The sequence below is a fragment of the Erinaceus europaeus genome, chromosome 7 (genome assembly GCF_950295315.1).
Source record: "Erinaceus europaeus chromosome 7, mEriEur2.1, whole genome shotgun sequence".
NCBI lineage: Eukaryota > Metazoa > Chordata > Mammalia > Eulipotyphla > Erinaceidae > Erinaceus > Erinaceus europaeus.
In genome coordinates, this window is record NC_080168.1 from 56,760,476 (window position 1) to 56,779,110 (window position 18,635).

The following is an 18,635-nucleotide window of genomic DNA, read 5'->3' on the forward strand; positions in this document are numbered from 1 at the left end:
ACAAAGATAATCACCAGAGTTCTTATAAGTCTTACTAACAGTTTGCTTGCTTCTGTTTTTTTTTAGCACGTTCATGTAAATCAGATCTCTAGATTCCACATCTGAGTGAAACCATTTTTCATATCTTTTATTTATTTCACTATGTATAATCACCTCTGATTCCATCCATTTTGTTCCAAAGGACACAGCATCATCTTTTTTGATCGCAGAGTAGTATTCCATGTAGTATATATACCATCACTTCTTTAGTCAGTTATCTGATGATGGGCATTTAGGCTGCTTTCACTCTTTGGCTATTGTGAATAACGCAGCTATGAATATAGGGGTGCATATGTCCCTTCGAATTAGTGCTTGAGTGTCCACTGGATAAATGTCTTAAGAGGCCATTTTAAAGTCTTTTTATTAAGAACTCTGAAGGGCTGCGTACAAAAATTGTTTCTGAGTTAAAAAAAAAAAAAGCAAGATAAGGGCAGTGCTTTTATTTAACAGAACCACTTACGTCATTTTAAGTTTGATTTCACTCTCATTTGCTTTCTAAGAACACTCAAGACTGAAACTGATTTACAATATGCACGGTTTTCTAAATTAACTGAGGAAAGTGAAGACCAGGAAGGATATATTAGTGGAGGGAGTGATAAATGCCTCCCTGCTCCCACCAAACAGTAATGTCTAAATAAAGACCTGTGGGGAGCTTCATAATTCAGTAAACTTATTAGCAGTGTCAGTCACAAAGTAATTCAGCATTCTGAGATGTTGTAACAAAGTTTCATCATGATGATTTAAATACTAATCCTTTTTAGAAAGGACACCTGTAGGAGCTGTGTTACATTAACATCACTGTCGGGACATAGTTTTCAAGGTGTTTTTGTTGACTCATCAATTTTTGGCAAATGTTTATTGAACTTGTACTATGGGTAAGGCATCTTGCTGGGTTCTTAGACTATTTAAAAAAATGGTAGAGGGGGTCGGGTGGTAGCATGACGGGTTAAGCGCACATGGCGCAAAACACAAGGACTGGCATAAGGATCCCAGTTTGAGCCCCCGGTTCCCCATCTGCAGGGGAGTCACTTCACAGACGGTGAAGCAGAAGTCTCTTCCCCTCTCAGTCTTCCCCTCCTCTTTCCATTTCTCTCTGTCCTATCCAACAATGATATCAATGATAACAATAATCATAACCACAACAAGGATAAAACAACAAGGGCAACAAAGGGGAAAAAATGGCCTCCAGGAGCAGTGGATTCGTGGTGCAGGCACTGAGCCCCAGCAATAACTCTGGAGGCAAAAAAAATAATAATAATGTTAGAGGGGGCCAGACAGTAGTGCAGTGGGTTAAGCTCACATGGCACAAAGCACAAGGACTGGTGCAAGGATCCCAGTTTGAGCCCCTGGCTCCCCACCTGTTTCACAAGTGATGAAACATGTCTGCAGGTGTCTCTCTGTCTCTCTTCTCTGTTTTCCCCACCCCTCTCACTTTTTTTCTTTTTTCTCATTTTTTGGGGGATTACCCCCCTCTCAATTTCTCTGTTTCTGTCAAATTTTTAAGAAGGTGTGGGGGAAGGGGTTGGAGAAGAAGAACAGTATGGCCTCTGAGAGTTGTGGATTTGTTATGCTGGCACTGAGCCCCAGTGATAACCCCGTTGGCCATTTAAAAAAAAATAAATACTAGAATGCTAAAATAGCTATAAAAGTGAGCACACATGTGAAGTATTTCTTCTCTGTAATTACGTGCTTTGATTTTAGTTTTATTTTTGTCTGTAACAAGAGTAGTAATTTCTGTTTCAAATTCTCTCTTCTGCGGTGTTGCCCCAACTGAATTGATGAGCCCTTTCTACTACTCCATCTGTGAACGTTGATGCTACTACTACTTGTCAGAATGGTAAGTGGAAAATTCATGGACAATTGTGAAGCACAGTTGTGAAACCCGGAACTAGACAGCAAACTTGGCCGTCAGCTCGAGTTTCCATTTGACAGACAACAGGCCCAGGTGTGGTTCCTGATGGTCTGAGTCGTGGCTGCAGCTGAATCCCTGACCACCATCCCAGTGTTCTCCCAAGGATTGCAAATACGGGTGGTGCTCTTTATTCATTTCCCCCAAATCCCTTTCAGACAGTCCAGTGACATTTTGTGATGGCTTTAATCATTTAGACAACATTTCAGGGGTATTTTTTTTTCCCGCCTCTTATATAGTCACTGAATAAGCTTTAGTTATATAGTCATTTTGATTGTAGTGTGTCTTGAATTTATTCATATCCTGATTCTGTTTTTAAGCTGATTATTCATTTATGAAATATCTTATTTATTTAGTAAATAGAAACAGAAATTGAGAGGGAAGGGGGCTGTAGAAGGGAAGAGAAACAGACACCTGCAATAGTGCTTCACCACTTGTGAAGCTTCCCTGCTGAAGGTAGAGATTGGGGGCTTGAATGAACCCAGGTCCTTGTGCACTATAACCTGATTCTTTATTAATGAGAGGGGATGAGAATACCACTCTGGCATGTGCAGTACCAAAGATCAAGGTCAGGACATCATGCTTCCAAGTCCTGTGCTTGTCCACTATATCTTGATACTACCTAAAAAAAAAAAAAAAAAAAAGATTTAGGAGAGCAGCCAGGTGTTGGCACACCTGGTTAAGTGCTCATATTATAATATACAAGGACCTGGGTTCAAACTCCTGGTCCCCATCTACAGGGGGAAGGGCTTTATGAGTGGTGAACCAGGGATTGCAGGTGTCTCTATGTCTCTCTCCCTCTCTATCTCACTCTCCACTCTCAATTTCTCTCTATCTCAATCACTGTATTTCACCAAATACAAAAGTAAATTCCAAGTGGATCAAGGACTTGGATGTTAGACCAGAAACTATCAGATACTTAGAGGAAAATATTGGAAGAACTTTTTTCCGCATAAATTTTAAAGACATTTTCAATGAAACAAATCCAATTACAAGGAAGACTAAGGCAAGTATAAACCTATGGGACTACATCAAATTAAAAAGCTTCTTCACAGCAAAAGAAACCACTACCCAAACCAAGAGACCCCTCACAGAATGGGAGAAGATCTTTACATGCCATACAGCAGATAAGAGTTTAATAACCAACATATATAAAGAGCTTGCCAGACTCAACAACAAGACAACAAATAACCCTATCCAAAAATGGGGGGAGGACTTGGACAGAATATTCACCACAGAAGAGATCCAAAAGGCCGAGAAACACATGAAAAAATGCTCCAAGTCTCTGATTGTCAGAGAAATGCAAATCAAGACAACAATGAGATATCACTTCACTCCTGTGAGAATGTCATACATCAGAAAAGGGAACAGCAGCAAATGCTGGAGAGGGTGTGGGGTCAAAGGAACCCTCCTGCACTGCTGGTGGGAATGTAAATTGGTCCAACCTCTGTGGAGAACAGTCTGGAGAACTCTCAGAAGGCTAGAAATGGACCTACCCTATGACCCTGCAATTCCCCTCCTGGGGATATATCCTAAGGAACCCAACACATCCATCCAAAAAGATCTGTGCACACATAATGTTCTTGGCAGCACAATTTGTAATAGCCAAAACCTGGAAGCAACCCAGGTGTCCAACAACAGATGAGTGGCTGAGCAAGTTGTGGTATATATACACAATGGAATACTACTCAGCTGTAAAAAATGGTGACTTCACCGTTTTCAGCCGATCTTGGATGGATCTTGAAAAAATCATGTTGAGTGAAATAAGTCAGAAACAGAAGGATGAATATGGGATGATCTAACTCTCAGGCCGAAGTTGAAAGACAAGATTAGAAAAGAAAACACAAGTCGAACCTGAAATGGAATTGGAGTATTACACCAAAGTAAAAGACATGAAAGATGATGAATGACATAGTGGGGGTTGTATTGTTAAATGGGAATCTGGGGAGTGTTATGCATGTACAAACTATTGTATTTACTGTTGAATGTAAAACATTAATTCCCCAATAAAGAAATAAATTATTAAAAAAATAAATAAAAATAAAAAATAAAGGAAATGGGAAGCTAAAAAAATTTCTATCTCTATTTAGTAATTAATAAATAAAGCTATTAAAAAAACAATATTTAGGAGAAACTTTATTTGACATTATCAATAAAGCAGTTTGTTTTCAGAGGGGTGTATGCAGTTCCAGATGTGTTCTTCTTTTTATATAAGTAAATATTGTTTACGTTCAGTCAACAGAGAGAGAGATGGAGAAGCAGTGACATACCAGGTTCAATGCACATAATGCAGAGCACAAGTACCCGCTTGAACCCGGGTCCTTGCGCACTGTGATGTGTGTGCTTAATACCAGGTGCGCCACTACCTGGCCTCCACCTTTTTTTTTTTTAAGTGTAAGTAAGTGATAAATGGCAAAGCTAGAACATGTTCATATTTTTCAAGATTAAGTTTTTTTTTTCCTCTTTTAGTCGTTTGTTTCTATACCTGTATATAAGATGGCTTCTTTCTTTGAAGTCTGACAGGAATGGATGAGGCAGGAAACCACTTCACTCTCTTTCTGTTTCTCTTTCAGAGCCCACCGGTTTTTTTTTTTTATTTAAAGTGATCCGTGTCGTTTTCAATCAGGCAGCCCATCCAAACATGCGGACCTATTATTTCTGCACTGATACAGGGAAGGAAATGGAATTGTGGATGAAAGCCATGTTAGATGCTGCCCTGGTGCAGACGGAACCAGTGAAAAGGTACAGATCTGAGGGGGAAAAGGATGTTGGATTGCGCTTACATCTGTTCCCTGTCCTGTGAGCTTGCCATTACCACAGCATCTGTCATTTTAGTCACCATGATATGAAATGATTTTTCCCCCCCTCCAAAAGCAGGGGGCTAGTTCATGTCCTCTATTAAATTAATGCGACTCTAGTTCACTTGAGAGACCCCCCTGCATTTCTCCCCCCGCCTTACCTCTTGACTCATTTTCACCAATCAGTGTACTGAGGTGAATCAATCCAGAATCCTAACATTCAAACTGAATGTTCTTTCTCCTTACAGAATTACCTTTAATTTCCGGTAAGTACATTTAAAATTTTTATCTTAGTGATACACAAGATGGAGTTTTGGTTAAGGTCCTGAATTTTAGAAGAGCTTTTTTATGCAGTGCCATTGATTTCATTGTGTTTTATTATGTATGATTTTTGAAGTTTAATGAGTTGCCATAAAAAAATGTCAACCGGGGGAGCCAGGCGGTAGTGCGGCGGGTTAAGCGCAGGTGGCGTGAAACGCAAGGACCGGCGTGAGGAACCCGGTTCGAGCCCCCGGCTCCCCACCTGCAGGGGAGTCGCTTCACAGGCGGTGAAGCAGGTCTGCAGGTGTCTGTCTTTCTCTCCCCCTCTCTGTCTTCCCCTCCCCTCTCCATTTCTCTCTGTCCTATCCATCAACGACAACATCAGTAACAACAACAATAATAACTACAACAATAAAAAGACAACAAGGGCAACAAAAGGGAAAATAAATAAATAAAATTACAAAAAAAAAAACGTCAGCCGGTTGGGAGCAGGGTGGTAGCACAGCAGGTTAAGCACACAAGGCATGAAGCCCAAAGACCAGCATAAGGATCCGGGTTGGAGGTCCCCACCTGCAGGGGGTTCACTTCACAAGTGGTGAAGCAGGTCTGCAGGTGTCTTATCTTTCTTTCCCCATGTCTGTCTTCCCTCCTCTCTCGATTTCTCTCTGTACAATCCAACAACAATGCCAACAATAACAAATAATAATAACAACAATAAACAATGAAGGCAACAAAAGGGAAAAAATAGCCTCCAGGGGCAGATAACCCTGGAGGTTTCTTTTTTATTTTATTTTTTTAATTTCCTAGCAAATTCTGATTGTTATGTAATGAATGTCTCTAGAATATTTTACATTAAGCATTTAGATTATTTCTAAATATATCTGCTACATAATGAATGCTACCTTTCGTTTGAAACTCCTGTACTCATATCCCTTGATGATATAAATATGAACTGCTAAAATTAATCTGATATTTCCCCCCTGCTTGAACATGTGAGTCATTTTAATACCCAACTGAGTTAAAATAAATAAAATAAAATAAAAAATGGAAAGGAAATCTGTTTCTAAAACTATACGAGCAGCAACTTTCAAAGGAATAGCTTTTATATTTCTGTAATTTCAAACATAATGTGTGAAACAGTTGTATTTTTCCAGGAATTTTTTTTTTTTTTTTTTTTACCAGAGCACTGCTCAGCTCTGGCTTATGATAGTGCAGGGGACTGAACCTGGGACTTTGGAGCCTCAGGCATGTGAGTCTGTTTACATGACCATTATGCTGTCTACCCTCCACCCCGAGGAAAATTCTGATTTACAAGCTTGCCTTGTTTTCTCTCTTCTAAGTTAATAATAAGGCCCATATTGGACTCAGAGAACTCATAGTTGTGAGAACACATTATGTTAAGCATAAGCATGCTCAAGTAAGAGTTAGTCAAGGCGAATATGCTTTTGTAATTCCATGTGTAAAAATGACATGAATGTTAAGCGCAGGTGGCGCAAAGCACAAGGACTGGCATAAGGATCCCGGTTCGAGTCCCTGGCTCCCCACCTGCAGGGGAGTCGCTTCACAAGAGAGACAGCATATTGGTTCTGCAGAATACTCTGATGTCTGAGGCTCTGAAGTCCCAGATTCAGTCCCTAGCACCACCATAAGCCAGAACTGAGCAGGGCTCTGGTCTTTCTGTATCTCTCGCTCATTAAAATAAACAAAAAATAAAAATAAATAAATAAATAAAATAAAGATGACATGAATGAGCATAAAAATGAAGTGATTAGCACTGCTAACTAAAGGAAATGTGTAGAGGAAAATAATTTTTTTTAAATATTTATTTTATTTATTCCCTTTGTTGCCCTTGTTGTTTTTTATTGTTGTAGTTATTATTGTTGTTGTCGTTGTTGGATAGGACAGAGAGAAATGGAGAGAGGAGGGGAAGACAGAGAGGGGGAGAGAAAGATAGACACCTGCAGACCTGCTTCACCACCTGTGAAGTGACTCCCCTGCAGGTGGGGAGCCGGGGCTCGAACCGGGATCCTTAGGCCGGTCCTTGTGCTTTGCGCCACCTGCGCTTAACCCTCTGCTCTACAGCCCGACTCCCCAGAGGAAAATAATTTTAAATCTTTTTTAAAAAAATTTATTTATTATTGGATAGAGACAGAGAAACTGAGAGGGAAGAGGGAGATAGAAAAGGAGAGAGACAGAGAGACACCTGCGGCCCAGCTTCACCACTTGTGTAGCTTTCCTCCTGCAGGTGGGGACCAGGGGCTTGAACCTGAGTCCTTGCTCACTATAATATGAGCACTTAAGCAAGTGTGCCACCACCTGGCCCCTAATAATTTTAATCTTAAATAATTTCAAATTCAAGGAGTTTAGAATACAGAAATCAATGTAATAACTAAAGTTCCAGATAATTCCTATATTGTATGTTATACTTATTTTAGAATTTCCAACATTTTGTTTGTTTGTTTGACTATGTGCCTCTAATAGTTTTCACCTGGCTGTGTTGATATAATTTTTTTCCATTAACTACACTACTTTATGTGCCCAGCTTCCTGTCAGCCATGCTTACCCTGGAGAGATAATATTTTTTATATATTTCTTACTGTTGGCATTTTATTCTGCCCACTCACTTGTAATCATTCAAATGGAAGGTATGTAATTGCTACTAATATGTTATTTCAAAAAGATAGGAAGGCTTTGTTTTCTTGGTTTTAAAGTGATGAGCTCTCTGTTCTAGCTGGCCAGAATGCTTACAGATATTTACTAGGTCATATCACCAGAGAGAAAGCATCATATTTTAACTGGATAGGTCATTTCTTCTAAATTCATAAAATAATTAACCTATGAGCTACAATGTCATAGTCAATTAGTATGCAAATCACTGATGGCATAAAAATGTATATATAGGGGCCAGGCTGTGGCTCACCTGGTTGGTTAAGCACACACACAGTGTGCAAAGGCCCAGGTTCAACCCCTGGTCTCCACCTGCAGGGGAAAAGCTTCACGAGTGGAGAAGCAGGGCTGCAGGTGTCTCTCTGCATCTTTCCCTCTTTATCTCCTCCTCCTCCTCTCTCACTTTCTCTTTTGTCTATTCAACAGCAAATAAATAAATACATAAACGTTAAAGATAAATGAATAAATATATATATTTATAGTAGAGTCTCTGAATGTGTTCCACTTCTAGGCTGGCCCATTATTTTCATTTTCTGTATACCCATGTTTCTTCTACAATAACTTGAATGCTACTTTGCAAAATTAGATCACACGTTTTTACATTATTTATGCCATCTCAGCCTACCTTTCCGAATCCATTTTGTTCCATTTAGAGGCAAGTAAGCATATGTGCCCTTTTGTATTACATTTCTTAAATGACAAGTCTTTGGAAAACATAGAAAAAAATAGAAGCAGTGCTGTTCTAATTTTAAATGGTAGCTTTAGATAGATTTCACGTAGCTAAGTTTAAAATATGTTCAGTTATTTGATGTTAAAACTACCACCCCTGAATTTAGTAAAGACAAATGCAGTTTTTAGATTAATATTGTTTGACTTAATTTTAAGATGTAAATTTCCCTGATGCTAATGTAGATTTTAATCTGGAAGCTGTGACTAAATATATAGATAACCAGTATCTCCATACTGTTAAAAAAAAAAAAAAAGTCATGGGAGTCGGGCTGTAGCGCAGCGGGTTAAGCGCAGGTGGCGCAAAGCACAAGGACTGAAGTAAGGATCCCGGTTCGAACCCCGGCTCCCCACCTGCAGGGAAGTCGCTTCACAGGCGGTGAAGCAGGTTTGCAGGTGTCTATCTTTCTCTCCTCCTCTCTGTCTTCCCCTCCTCTCTCCATTTCTCTCTGTCCTATCCAACAACGACAACAACAATAATAACTACAACAATAAAACAACAAGGGCAACAAAAGGGAATAAATAAATAAAAATAAATATTAAAAAGAAAGCAGAAAAAAAAGTCCAAGGTTTAATCCCCCATACCACCATAAGCCAGAGTTGATTAATGCTCTGGTTAAAAAAAAGTCTTATTTCCTCCTCTTCATCTTCCTTACCTCTCCCTTCTTTCTCCTCGCCTTTCTTCTCCTTCTTCTTTTTATTGCCACCAAGATTATCACTGTTGTTCTGTGCCAGCCAGTGCTCCAGGCAGCCATTCCCCTCCCCCCCTTATTTGATAGAACAGAGGGAAATTGAGAGAGGAGCAGGGGAAACAACAGAGGGAGAGAGAGACACCTGCAGTACTGGTTTCACTACTTGTTGATCGTATTCCAGACTGTATTTAGCAGAGTATGTACAGATTGTGTATTTTCTTTTTTTTTTCTTACTTGGTTTCTACTTTATTTATTTTTATGTATAAAGTACAAACATTGTTAAGACCATAGAATAAGAGAGGTACATTTCCACACAATTCCCACCCCAAGAATTCCATATCCAATCCCCCTCCCTTGATAGCTTCCCTATTCTTTATCCCTCAGGGAGTATGGACCCAGGGTCATTGTAGGGTACAGAAGGTGGAAGGTCTGGCTTCTGTAATTGCTTCCCTGCTGAACATGGACATTGGCAGGTTGAGCCATACTCCCAGCCTGCCTGCCTGTCTCTTTCCCTAGTGGGGCTCCAAGGGTGGAGTCGTCTGCCCAAGGAAGTCAGGTTGGCATCATGGTATCATCTGGAACCTGGTGGCTGAAAAAGAATTAAGGTATAAAGCAGAACAAATTGTTGACTAATCATGAACCTAAAGACATGAATATTGCTGATGAAATTTTGGAGTCTCTTTTGTGGAAAAAACTAGTAAGTCTGTTTTAGGTCTATTCCAAGGGCCCAGATTGTATATTTTCTACATGTTACTCGCATTAGCATGAACAATAGGAACATTATCTCATGTGAAAATGTGGGCAGTTGGCAATTCCTGGGAGATGGTCATGGTGGTAAAATCCTAGCACTTCCATGCAGGTTACGGACACTCAGGGGTTTCTGATTCCTCTCAAGAAAGCCTAGATAGAGCAGCTGGAACCATGAGGAGGGCAGCCAAGACACATTATTAGCCTGTGGAGAAATGGACATAGATGGCAGGTTTCTATGCTGTGTTGTTTGACAAGGTGGAGTGGCAATGATGATGAAGTCTGAGGCTGCCATGGATTGACCCCTGAGGTCCTCACTTGTATCCTGTGAGCCTGGTACCACAGCTCTTCCCACTGAGCAGAGAGGAAACCAAGGCAGTTTCTATACCCAGTTCCTGAGGTTGTCCTGGGGTGTCCCCTGCAGCAGGAGCCCAGAGCTCTTAACCAGCACTGGGGGGCTCTTGGCTACAGACAGAGAGCTACTCAGCCATGTGGTTCAGATCTGCAAGAGCAGCAAACTGTAATTTCCTGGTACAGCCGTGGCCACAAACCAGACTCAAGTTAGTCCCAGGATGAGCTAACCTTCCTGGCTGCAGGCCATGCTAGGGATTTCAAACTGTGGTCCTTTAAGTATGCATCTTGTGGTTTCACTGTTAGAAGGCAGTCTTGTTTGATTTGTTTCCAGATTCCCAGTGGTGAAGGGACATATCACTTTTGTCTTCCAGTGCTCTACATATGGTTAGCTCTTTTCTTTTCCTTTCTTCTCTTTTCTTCTCTCTCTCTTTCTTCTTCTTTATTTATTTATTTATTTATTTATTTGCCTCCAGGGTTATTGCTGGGGCTCAGTGCCTGCAGTACGATCCACTGCTCCTGGAGGCCATTTTTTTCCTATTTTGTTGCCCTTATTGTTGTCATTATTGTTATTGTTGCCATTGATGTTGTTGTTGCTAGGTAGGACAGAGAGAGATGGGGAGACAAAGAGAGGGAGGAAAGATAGACACCTGCACACCTGTTTCACTGCTTGTGAAGTGACCCCCCTGCAGGTGAAGATCCAGGGGCTTGAACCAGGATCCTCACGCCAGTGCTTGCACTTTATGCCACGTGCACTTAACCCGCTGTGCTACCAGCTGACCCCTATATTTATTTTTTGTGAAAGAGATAGAGAAAGATATAGAGAGAAACCAGAGCACTGCTCAGCTCTGGCTGATGGTGATGCTGGGGATTGAACCTGGGACCTCAGAAGCTCAGGTATGAAAGTCTTTTGTATCACTATTATGCTGTCTTGCCCAGACTATACTGTGAGCTTTCATGTCTTCTTTTCTATGTGTATGTTCTGATGTTGTATTTGAATATTCCTATCCCCTCACTGGGGGCTAGTGCAGGTCTTTTCTTTTTTAGCCTCCAGGATTATCACTGGGACTCGGTACCTGCACTACAAATCCACTGCTGCTGGAAGCTATTTTTCCCATTTTGTTGCCCTTGTTGTAGTTTTTATTGTTGTTGTTGGATAGGACAAAGAGAAATCAAGAGAGGAAGGGGAGGAGGAGAGAAGGATAGACACTTGCAGACCTGCTTCACTACCCATGAAGCAACCCCCCCCCCCCCCGCAGGTGGGGAGCTGGGGGCTCAAACTGGGATCCTTACACCGATCCTTGCACTTTGCACCATGTGTGCTTAACCCACTGTGCTACCACCCAGCCTCCCCCCACCCCCCCGGCTGTTTTCTTATGACCCTTGCAGGTGTTTCTGTAAAGTCAAAGGTAGTGGGTTTTATTATTGTTGTTGTTATTATTATTTATTTGTACTCTTTTGCCACCAGGGTTATCACTGGGGCTCAGTGCCTGCACACAAAATCACCACTCCCAGTGGCCATTTATTCTGGGGGCTTGTTTGTTTGTTTTATAGACCAGAGAGAAATTAAGAGGGATGGGGAAGATAGGGAAACAGAGAGACAGCACAGCACTTGCTTCACTTCTCATGAAGCTTCCCCCCTACAGGTGGGGACCAGGGGTTTGATCCTGGGTCCCTGTACATGATAATGTGTGTGTATAACCGGGTGTGCCAATCGCCCAGCCCAAAAGTCGAAGGTAATTTTATGTCTCTCCAGTGCTGAATCCCAGAAGCAGGGTGTGTCATCTCATCTGATGTGCTGTGATTTTCTTCTCTGATTTCAGAGTAGACAAGGTTACATCTGAAAATGCACCAGCCAAAGAAATCAATAACATCCCCAACCACCGAGTGCTCATTAAACCTGAGCTCCAGAACAACCAGAAAAACAGGGAGATGACCAGAAATGAAGAAAAAAAGGCACTAGAAGCTGAGAAATACGGGTTTCAGAAGGATGGCCAAGACAGACCTCTAACGAAAATCAACAGCGTCAAACTGCTGCCCTCTGAGTATGATGGAGGGCCAGCGTGTCCACCCCAGTCCGGACTCTACAGGCCAGTCAACGCCAACAGTTCCGACAACAAAACGGTCAATGTGAGCCTGGCGGACCTCCGGGGCCACCCAGGCACAGGGCCCTTGCACACAGAGGCCGAGCGGGTGCTGCAGAGAACGAACTCAATGCAGCAGCTGGAGCAGTGGATTAAAATCCAGAAGGGCAGGGGTCATGAAGAGGACCCCAGAGGGTGAGTATCTTGTGGTGTTGTGCACAAATCCGGGGTGGGGATTGGTCTGAGATGCCCATCAAATGTGTAGGGTCACATCATGTTAGCAGAACATCTGTGTGTTAGTGCACCTTCATTGCTCTACTCCTTCCTGGCAGTTTCTCACCTCCCCTGTCTTGTCACTTAGCTTCATGGATGGCAAGATGGTGTCCTCCCTGATCCCACAGAGAGCAAAGCTGAGGGTGTGGGGAGAGATTGTGCTTGTTTGAAGTGAGGAAAAAAGAATGAGACCCTTCTCCACCTTTCCCCCCTCTCCCTTCTCCTCTCTGTGAAAACCTGTCTTCACACTCCCCCACTGCCCTGCTCTGATTGGCTTCCTTAGGTAGCTTTTGCATCTGGCCCTCTTGCCAAGAACCCTGAAACAGGTGATATGGAGACAGGAAGTGCTTACGCTCTGGTTCTACTTCTCATTGCTTAGTTTTTTTGTTGTTTTGTTTTGTTTTGTTTTCCCCACTGTCTTGCCATGCTCCCAACCCAAGTGCAAGTCCCAGAACTACATAGGGAGAGCTCTGATGGCACTGGAAAAAATTCCAGTGCTATGGCAGCTTTTCCTTCTCTGTCTGTCTCTGAGTGACAGAATTGACTTGGAACAGTGTCATATGCATATACATAAAAATAAATAAATGACAAAAGATTTGGGGAGAGAGCACATAGTGGTTGGACATCCTGCATTTGAGGTAACTGTTGTCAGCGTGTCTGTGGGAAGGTCTGAACTTGAATAAGATTTGGGACAAGCATCGTTTTATTAAAGTACTTTAAGAATGAGAACAGCTGATTTTTATTCAGCTGCAGGTAAGATGAAATAAAGATTCTGTGGGAAAACCAGAATGGCCATCTATACTGAAGAGGTTGGGGGGGGCGGTGAAAAGAGCCTGGGATGGGCCAGTACAAGAGACCACAGCTAAGAGGAAGACCAGGGAAACAGATGAGACAAAGACATGCTGCTGTTGGGCCACAATTTGATGAAGCAAAAATAAAAAATGGTCAAGTAGTGTTAAGTGTCAGTGCATAACAATCACCAAATAGAATGGGCAGATAGCTTGCTTGGATAGCGGCTATCCAAGGTTTCAGCCCAGCCCCCACCAATTTCAGTGTTGTGGTCTTTCACTCCCTCCCCGTCTCTTTGCCTTTCTATCTCTTATCTAAAAATAAATAAGTAAATAAGTAAGTAAATAAGATAAAAATGGGGGTTGGTTTGGAGACGGGTGGCACACCCAGTTGAGCCATATTAAGATGTCCAAGGACCCAGGTTCAAGCCCCCAGCCCTCACCTACAGAGGGAAAGCTTTGCAAGCAGTGAAGCAGTACTTTAGTGTCTCTTTGTCTCTCTCTCCCTATCAAACTTCTTTCTGACTCTATTCACTAAATAAAAAATGTCTTTTTGGAAGTCAGGCAGTAGTACAGCGGGTTAAGCATAGGTGGTGCAAAGTGCAAGGACCGGTGTAAGGATCCTGGTTCAAGCCCCTGGCTCCCCACCTGCAGGGGCTTAACTCCACAGGCGGTGAAGCAGGTCTGCAGGTGTCTATCTTTTTCTCCCCCCTCTCTGTCTTCCCCCAACTCTCTCCATTTCTCTCTGTCCTGTCCAACACAACTATATCAGTAACAACAACAATAAAACAAGGGCAACAAAAAGGAATATTTTTTTAATCTTTTTTTTTCTTTCTTTTTTTGCTGCCAGGGTTATCGCTAGGGGATAGGTGCTGGCAGTATGAATCCAGTGCTCCTGGCAGCCTTTTTTCTTTCTTTCTTTCTTTCTAATTATTTTTATTAGATAGGACAGAGAGAGGAAAGGGGGATGGAGAGGGAGAGAGGGGACCAGGTGGTAATGCACCTGGTTAAGCACACACATTACAGTGCACAAGGACCCAGGTTCAAACCCCTGACCCCCAGCTGAAGGGAGGGTAAAGCTTCATGAGTGGTGAAGAAGGGCTGTAGGTGTCTCTCTTTCCCTCTCTATCTCCCCCTCGCCTCTCAATTTCTTTCTGTCTCTATCTAATAAGTAAATAAAATATTAAAGAGAGAGAGAGAGAGAGAGAGAGATAAGACACCTGCAGACCTGGTTGACCGTTCATGAAGCAGCTCCCCTACAGGTGGGGGGTGGGGGCTCTAACTCAGTTCCTTGCGCTGGAAATAGGTGTGCTTCACTGGGTGCGCCACCGCCCAGCCCCCAATAAAATATTTCTAAAAGCCTTTAAAAAACATCAACTAAAATAAAAAATAGACTGCTAAAGAGCAGTTATAATTCTTCTGTCTCAGGAGTAAAGAAACAATAGGAATAAGGCTTTGGTCGCATGAAGGTGAATTTCCTTTAAGTGTAGAAGTCTGAGGTTTGGCAGAGCTCAGTGCTACCCCATTACCATGACTGATCTTGGCAGTTACCACTTCTTTCAGGAGAACACCTCAAATTACTGGCCACACACTAGTTTCCCTGTGAGGTCCCCATCACTCCCTTCCTTCTGCCCCCACCCTCTCTGCCCTCTTTTTTTTTTTTCCCCCTAATTTTCCCAATGAAGAGCTGTGGGAAAGATTTACTGTTTCAAAAATGAGATTTGATCTGACAGAAAAGAACACAGGGGTAGTTCTTGAGGGGAAAACAAAAGCGTGTTTGCAAGTACTTACTTAGAGAATCTCTTAGAGGGGAACAATAGTGGAAAGATCTTAGAAGACTTACTGAACCTCTCCCCAGCAAATTAGATATGACATCTAAATAAAATGACTCTCCCTCAAATAAAAGCAGACTTAAAAGTTAGAAATCGGTAGTCAAAGGGATTTGGCAAAAAAAAAAAAAAAAAAAAATAGAGGTTAATTTTTTGTTCATTGTTGATTACTAAAAATTTCTAAGTATTCGGGGGTCCCTGGATGAGTGAATTAGCACACAGAAAGGCTTTCTGTGTTTTTGTTTGCTTGCTTGCTTTGTATTTTCCGTAGAATGTTGAACTGCAGCTTCTAAAAGTTTCCAAAAGCTGTCTTAATTTGAGCTAAGATTTTACTAGACTTCGTCTTCCAACTGCACATTCACAAGCTAGAGTTCGGCATCATGATAAAATCTTTACCCTAAAAAAGAAATTATTGCAATGTTTTATGTAAAAAAAAAAAGAAGAAGAAGAAGAAGTTAGAGAGTGTAAAGAAGCATGGTAACAGTGCCTAGTGTCATTCACATGTGAAATTTTATGAAGGGCTTCATGTTATTGTTAAGAAAGTTCTCACTACAAGACCAGAGGTCTAACATTTAATGCATCAGTGGCTCCTGCAATTCATGGAAGTTTCTTTGTGAGCCAGCACTGGGCTCCACTGGGGAGCCATTGTTTGCAGGCCGCCCTCACAGCTGGGCTTTTCATAAACTTTGACAGGCAGCCTCTGCCCAATGGAGCCTTTCCAGTGTTCACTGCTTAAGCTTTCACTTAAGAAGTAAATCTCATTTGGCATCATTTGAATTTCTTTGGGGCAACACTGGAGAAAAGTGTACTTCTTGAAAAAACAGGTCTCCAGATGCTAGGAAGTCTGTTGGATAACAATAAACGTTTGAGATGATAAATCTTTTTTTTTCTTTCTCTCTTTTTATTGAGAAGGTTAGTGGTTGGCGGTGTATTCATTGACAGATAGGTGCAGTTTCATTTATGCACCAGGACCCCCAAGTTCTCTTCCACTCCTTCCTTTCCCTCCTTCCCCAGAGTCCTTTGCTTTGATGCAGTACACCTTGTCTAGTCCATGTTTCACTTTGGGTTCTTCCTCCTTGTCTCCATATATTAAGTCCCACTTATAAGTGAGATCACTGGATATCTGTCCTTCTCCTTTTAGCTTTTCTCACTTAACATTCAAATCCCATCCAAGAAAATGCAGAGGAGATGACTTCATCATTTTTAACAGCTGAGTAGTATTCCATCATGTATTTAAAAAAAAAAGTTTTTATTTATTTATCAATGAGAAAGATAGGAGGAGAGAAAAATAACCAAACATTACTCTGGTACATGTGCTGCCGGGGATTGAACTCAGGACCTCATGCTTGAGAGTCCAATGCTTTATCCATTGCGCTACCTTCCAGACCACCCATCATGTATTTTTACTAGTTTTTTTTTTTTTAGCTGCTCATCTGATATTGGACATCTGGATTGCCTCCAGGCTCTGGCAATTACAAATTGCGCTGCTATGAATATAGGTATAAATAGATCTCTTCCGATAACTGTTTTTGTTTCCTTTGGGTAAATCCCCAGAAGAGGAATTGGAATTTCTGGGTCGTAGTGTAGTTCCGTTTCTTTTTTCTTTTTCTTTTTTTTTTTTTTCATTTTATTTATAAAATGGCAACACTGACAAGACTATAAGATAAGAGGGGTACAATTCCCACCACCAGAACTCCATATCCCACCCCATTCCCTGATAGCTTTCCTCTTCTTTAACCCTCTGGGAGTATGGACCCAGGGTCATTATGGGGTGCAGAAGGTGAAAGGTCTGGTTTCTGTAATTGCTTCCCCGCTGATTTTTTAAGGGTTATCTTTTATTTATTTATTTATTTATTTATTTGCCTCCAGGGGTATCACTGGGGTTCGGTGCCTGCACTATGAATCTACTACTCCTGGAGGCCATTTTGTTGCCTTGTTGCTTATTTTTGCCATTGCTGTTGTTGTTGGATAGGATGGAGAGAAGTCAAGAGAGGGGGAGAAAAAGGTAGACACTTGCAAACCTGCTTCACCGCCTATGAATTGACCCTCTTACAAGGTGGGAAGCCAGGGGCTCAAACCGGAATCCGGTCCTTGTGCTTTATGCCATGTGCACTTAACCCGCTTTGCGACCGCCCAGCCTCCCGCTCACTCACTTTCTATTCCCCCTTCTTTCTCAGTTTCTCTCTGTCTTATTGAATAAAATTAATCCGTAAATAAAGCAAACCAGGGTATCCAGTTAAGCGCACATATTACTATCCCGAGAACCCGGGTTCAAGCCCCCTCCCCTGCTCCCACCTGTAGTGGGGGATGCTTCTTAAGCAATGATGCTGTACTGCAAGTGTCTCTCTGTCACTCCTCCCTATCTCCCCCTCCCATCTCAGTTTCTCTCAATCCTATCAAAGAAAATAGAAAAGAGGAAGAAAAAAAAAGCAAAATAAAAATAAGTTCCAATGGAGAGTTTTCTCGACAGAAGAAACCAAAAATGTAGTTTCGAATCTCCTTCCTTCTCTATTATTTTTTTTAATAATTTATTTATTTATTCATAAGAGAGATAGGAGGAGAGAGAAAGAACTAGATGTCACTCTGGTACATGTGCTGCAGGGGGTTGAACTCATGGTTAAGAGTCCAATGCTTTATCTCCCAGACCACCCCTCCTTCCTTTTGACAGCCAATTCTTCTCACTCTTAGGATCGTCTCTTACCAAACCCTGCCGAGAAACATGCCAAGCCACCGCGCCCAGGTGGTAGCCCGCTACCCCGAAGGCTACAGGACGCTCCCAAGGAACAGCAAGACCAGGCCCGAGAGCATCTGCAGTGTGGCGCCCTCCGCACACGACAAGGGGGTGGCCCCGGGCGCTGAGGACAAGCGGCGCTCCATGAGGGATGACACCATGTGGCAGCTGTACGAGTGGCAGCAACGCCAGTTCTACAACAAGCAGGGGGGCACCCTCCCGCGCCATGGGACCCTGACCAGCCCTAAAACCATGGTCAGCATCTCTGACCAGACCATGCACTCTATCCCCACGTCCCCGTCCCACGGCTCCATCGCCACCTACCAGGGCTACTCCCCTCAACGGACCTACAGATCCGAGGTGACCTCCCCAATCCAGAGAGGAGATTCAACCATAGACCGCAGGCACAGGGCCCACCCCTCTAAGGTGAGCGTCTGCTGGGTGTGTCCTCCATTTCTCTGCACCGTCTCTTCAGATGTGAGCAGGCGAGCAAAGTGTCTGTTTGCTTGTTGCTTGACTTGACACAGAACACCATTCTGTCTTTTTTTCTTTTAACTTTTCTTTATGGGGAGGTTAATGGTTTACAGTAAGGATACTTGTTGATATGTGTGTCAGATTTCTCAATTTTCTGCAAAGTACTCTCACCCCTCATTCTAGGTCTTCCTCCATCATACACCACCTGAAAAGCCTGAAAGCCCCACCCCCAGAATCCTTCACTTTGGTACAATATACCAAACCCA

The 18,635-nt window shown here is 42.4% G+C and overlaps 1 protein-coding gene across 29 annotated transcripts in view; it reads left to right on the forward strand.

Annotated features, from left to right (window-relative positions):
* The window catches only part of PLEKHA5 (pleckstrin homology domain containing A5), a 297,283-nt gene that overhangs the window by 199,888 nt on the left and 78,760 nt on the right, over nt 1-18,635 (forward strand). For 15 of the 29 annotated variants that reach the window (XM_060194465.1, XM_060194466.1, XM_060194437.1 and 12 more), the window contains 4 exons: nt 4,575-4,690; nt 4,995-5,012; nt 12,014-12,469; nt 17,853-18,321. In XM_060194465.1, coding sequence (XP_060050448.1) covers nt 4,575-4,690; nt 4,995-5,012; nt 12,014-12,469; nt 17,853-18,321 — 1,059 coding nt within the window. Of the gene's footprint in view, nt 1-1,449; nt 1,877-4,551; nt 4,691-4,994; nt 5,013-12,013; nt 12,470-17,852; nt 18,322-18,635 lie in introns of those variants that run through there. The other 14 variants (XM_060194438.1, XM_060194440.1, XM_060194452.1 and 11 more) reach the window with 4 other exon arrangements.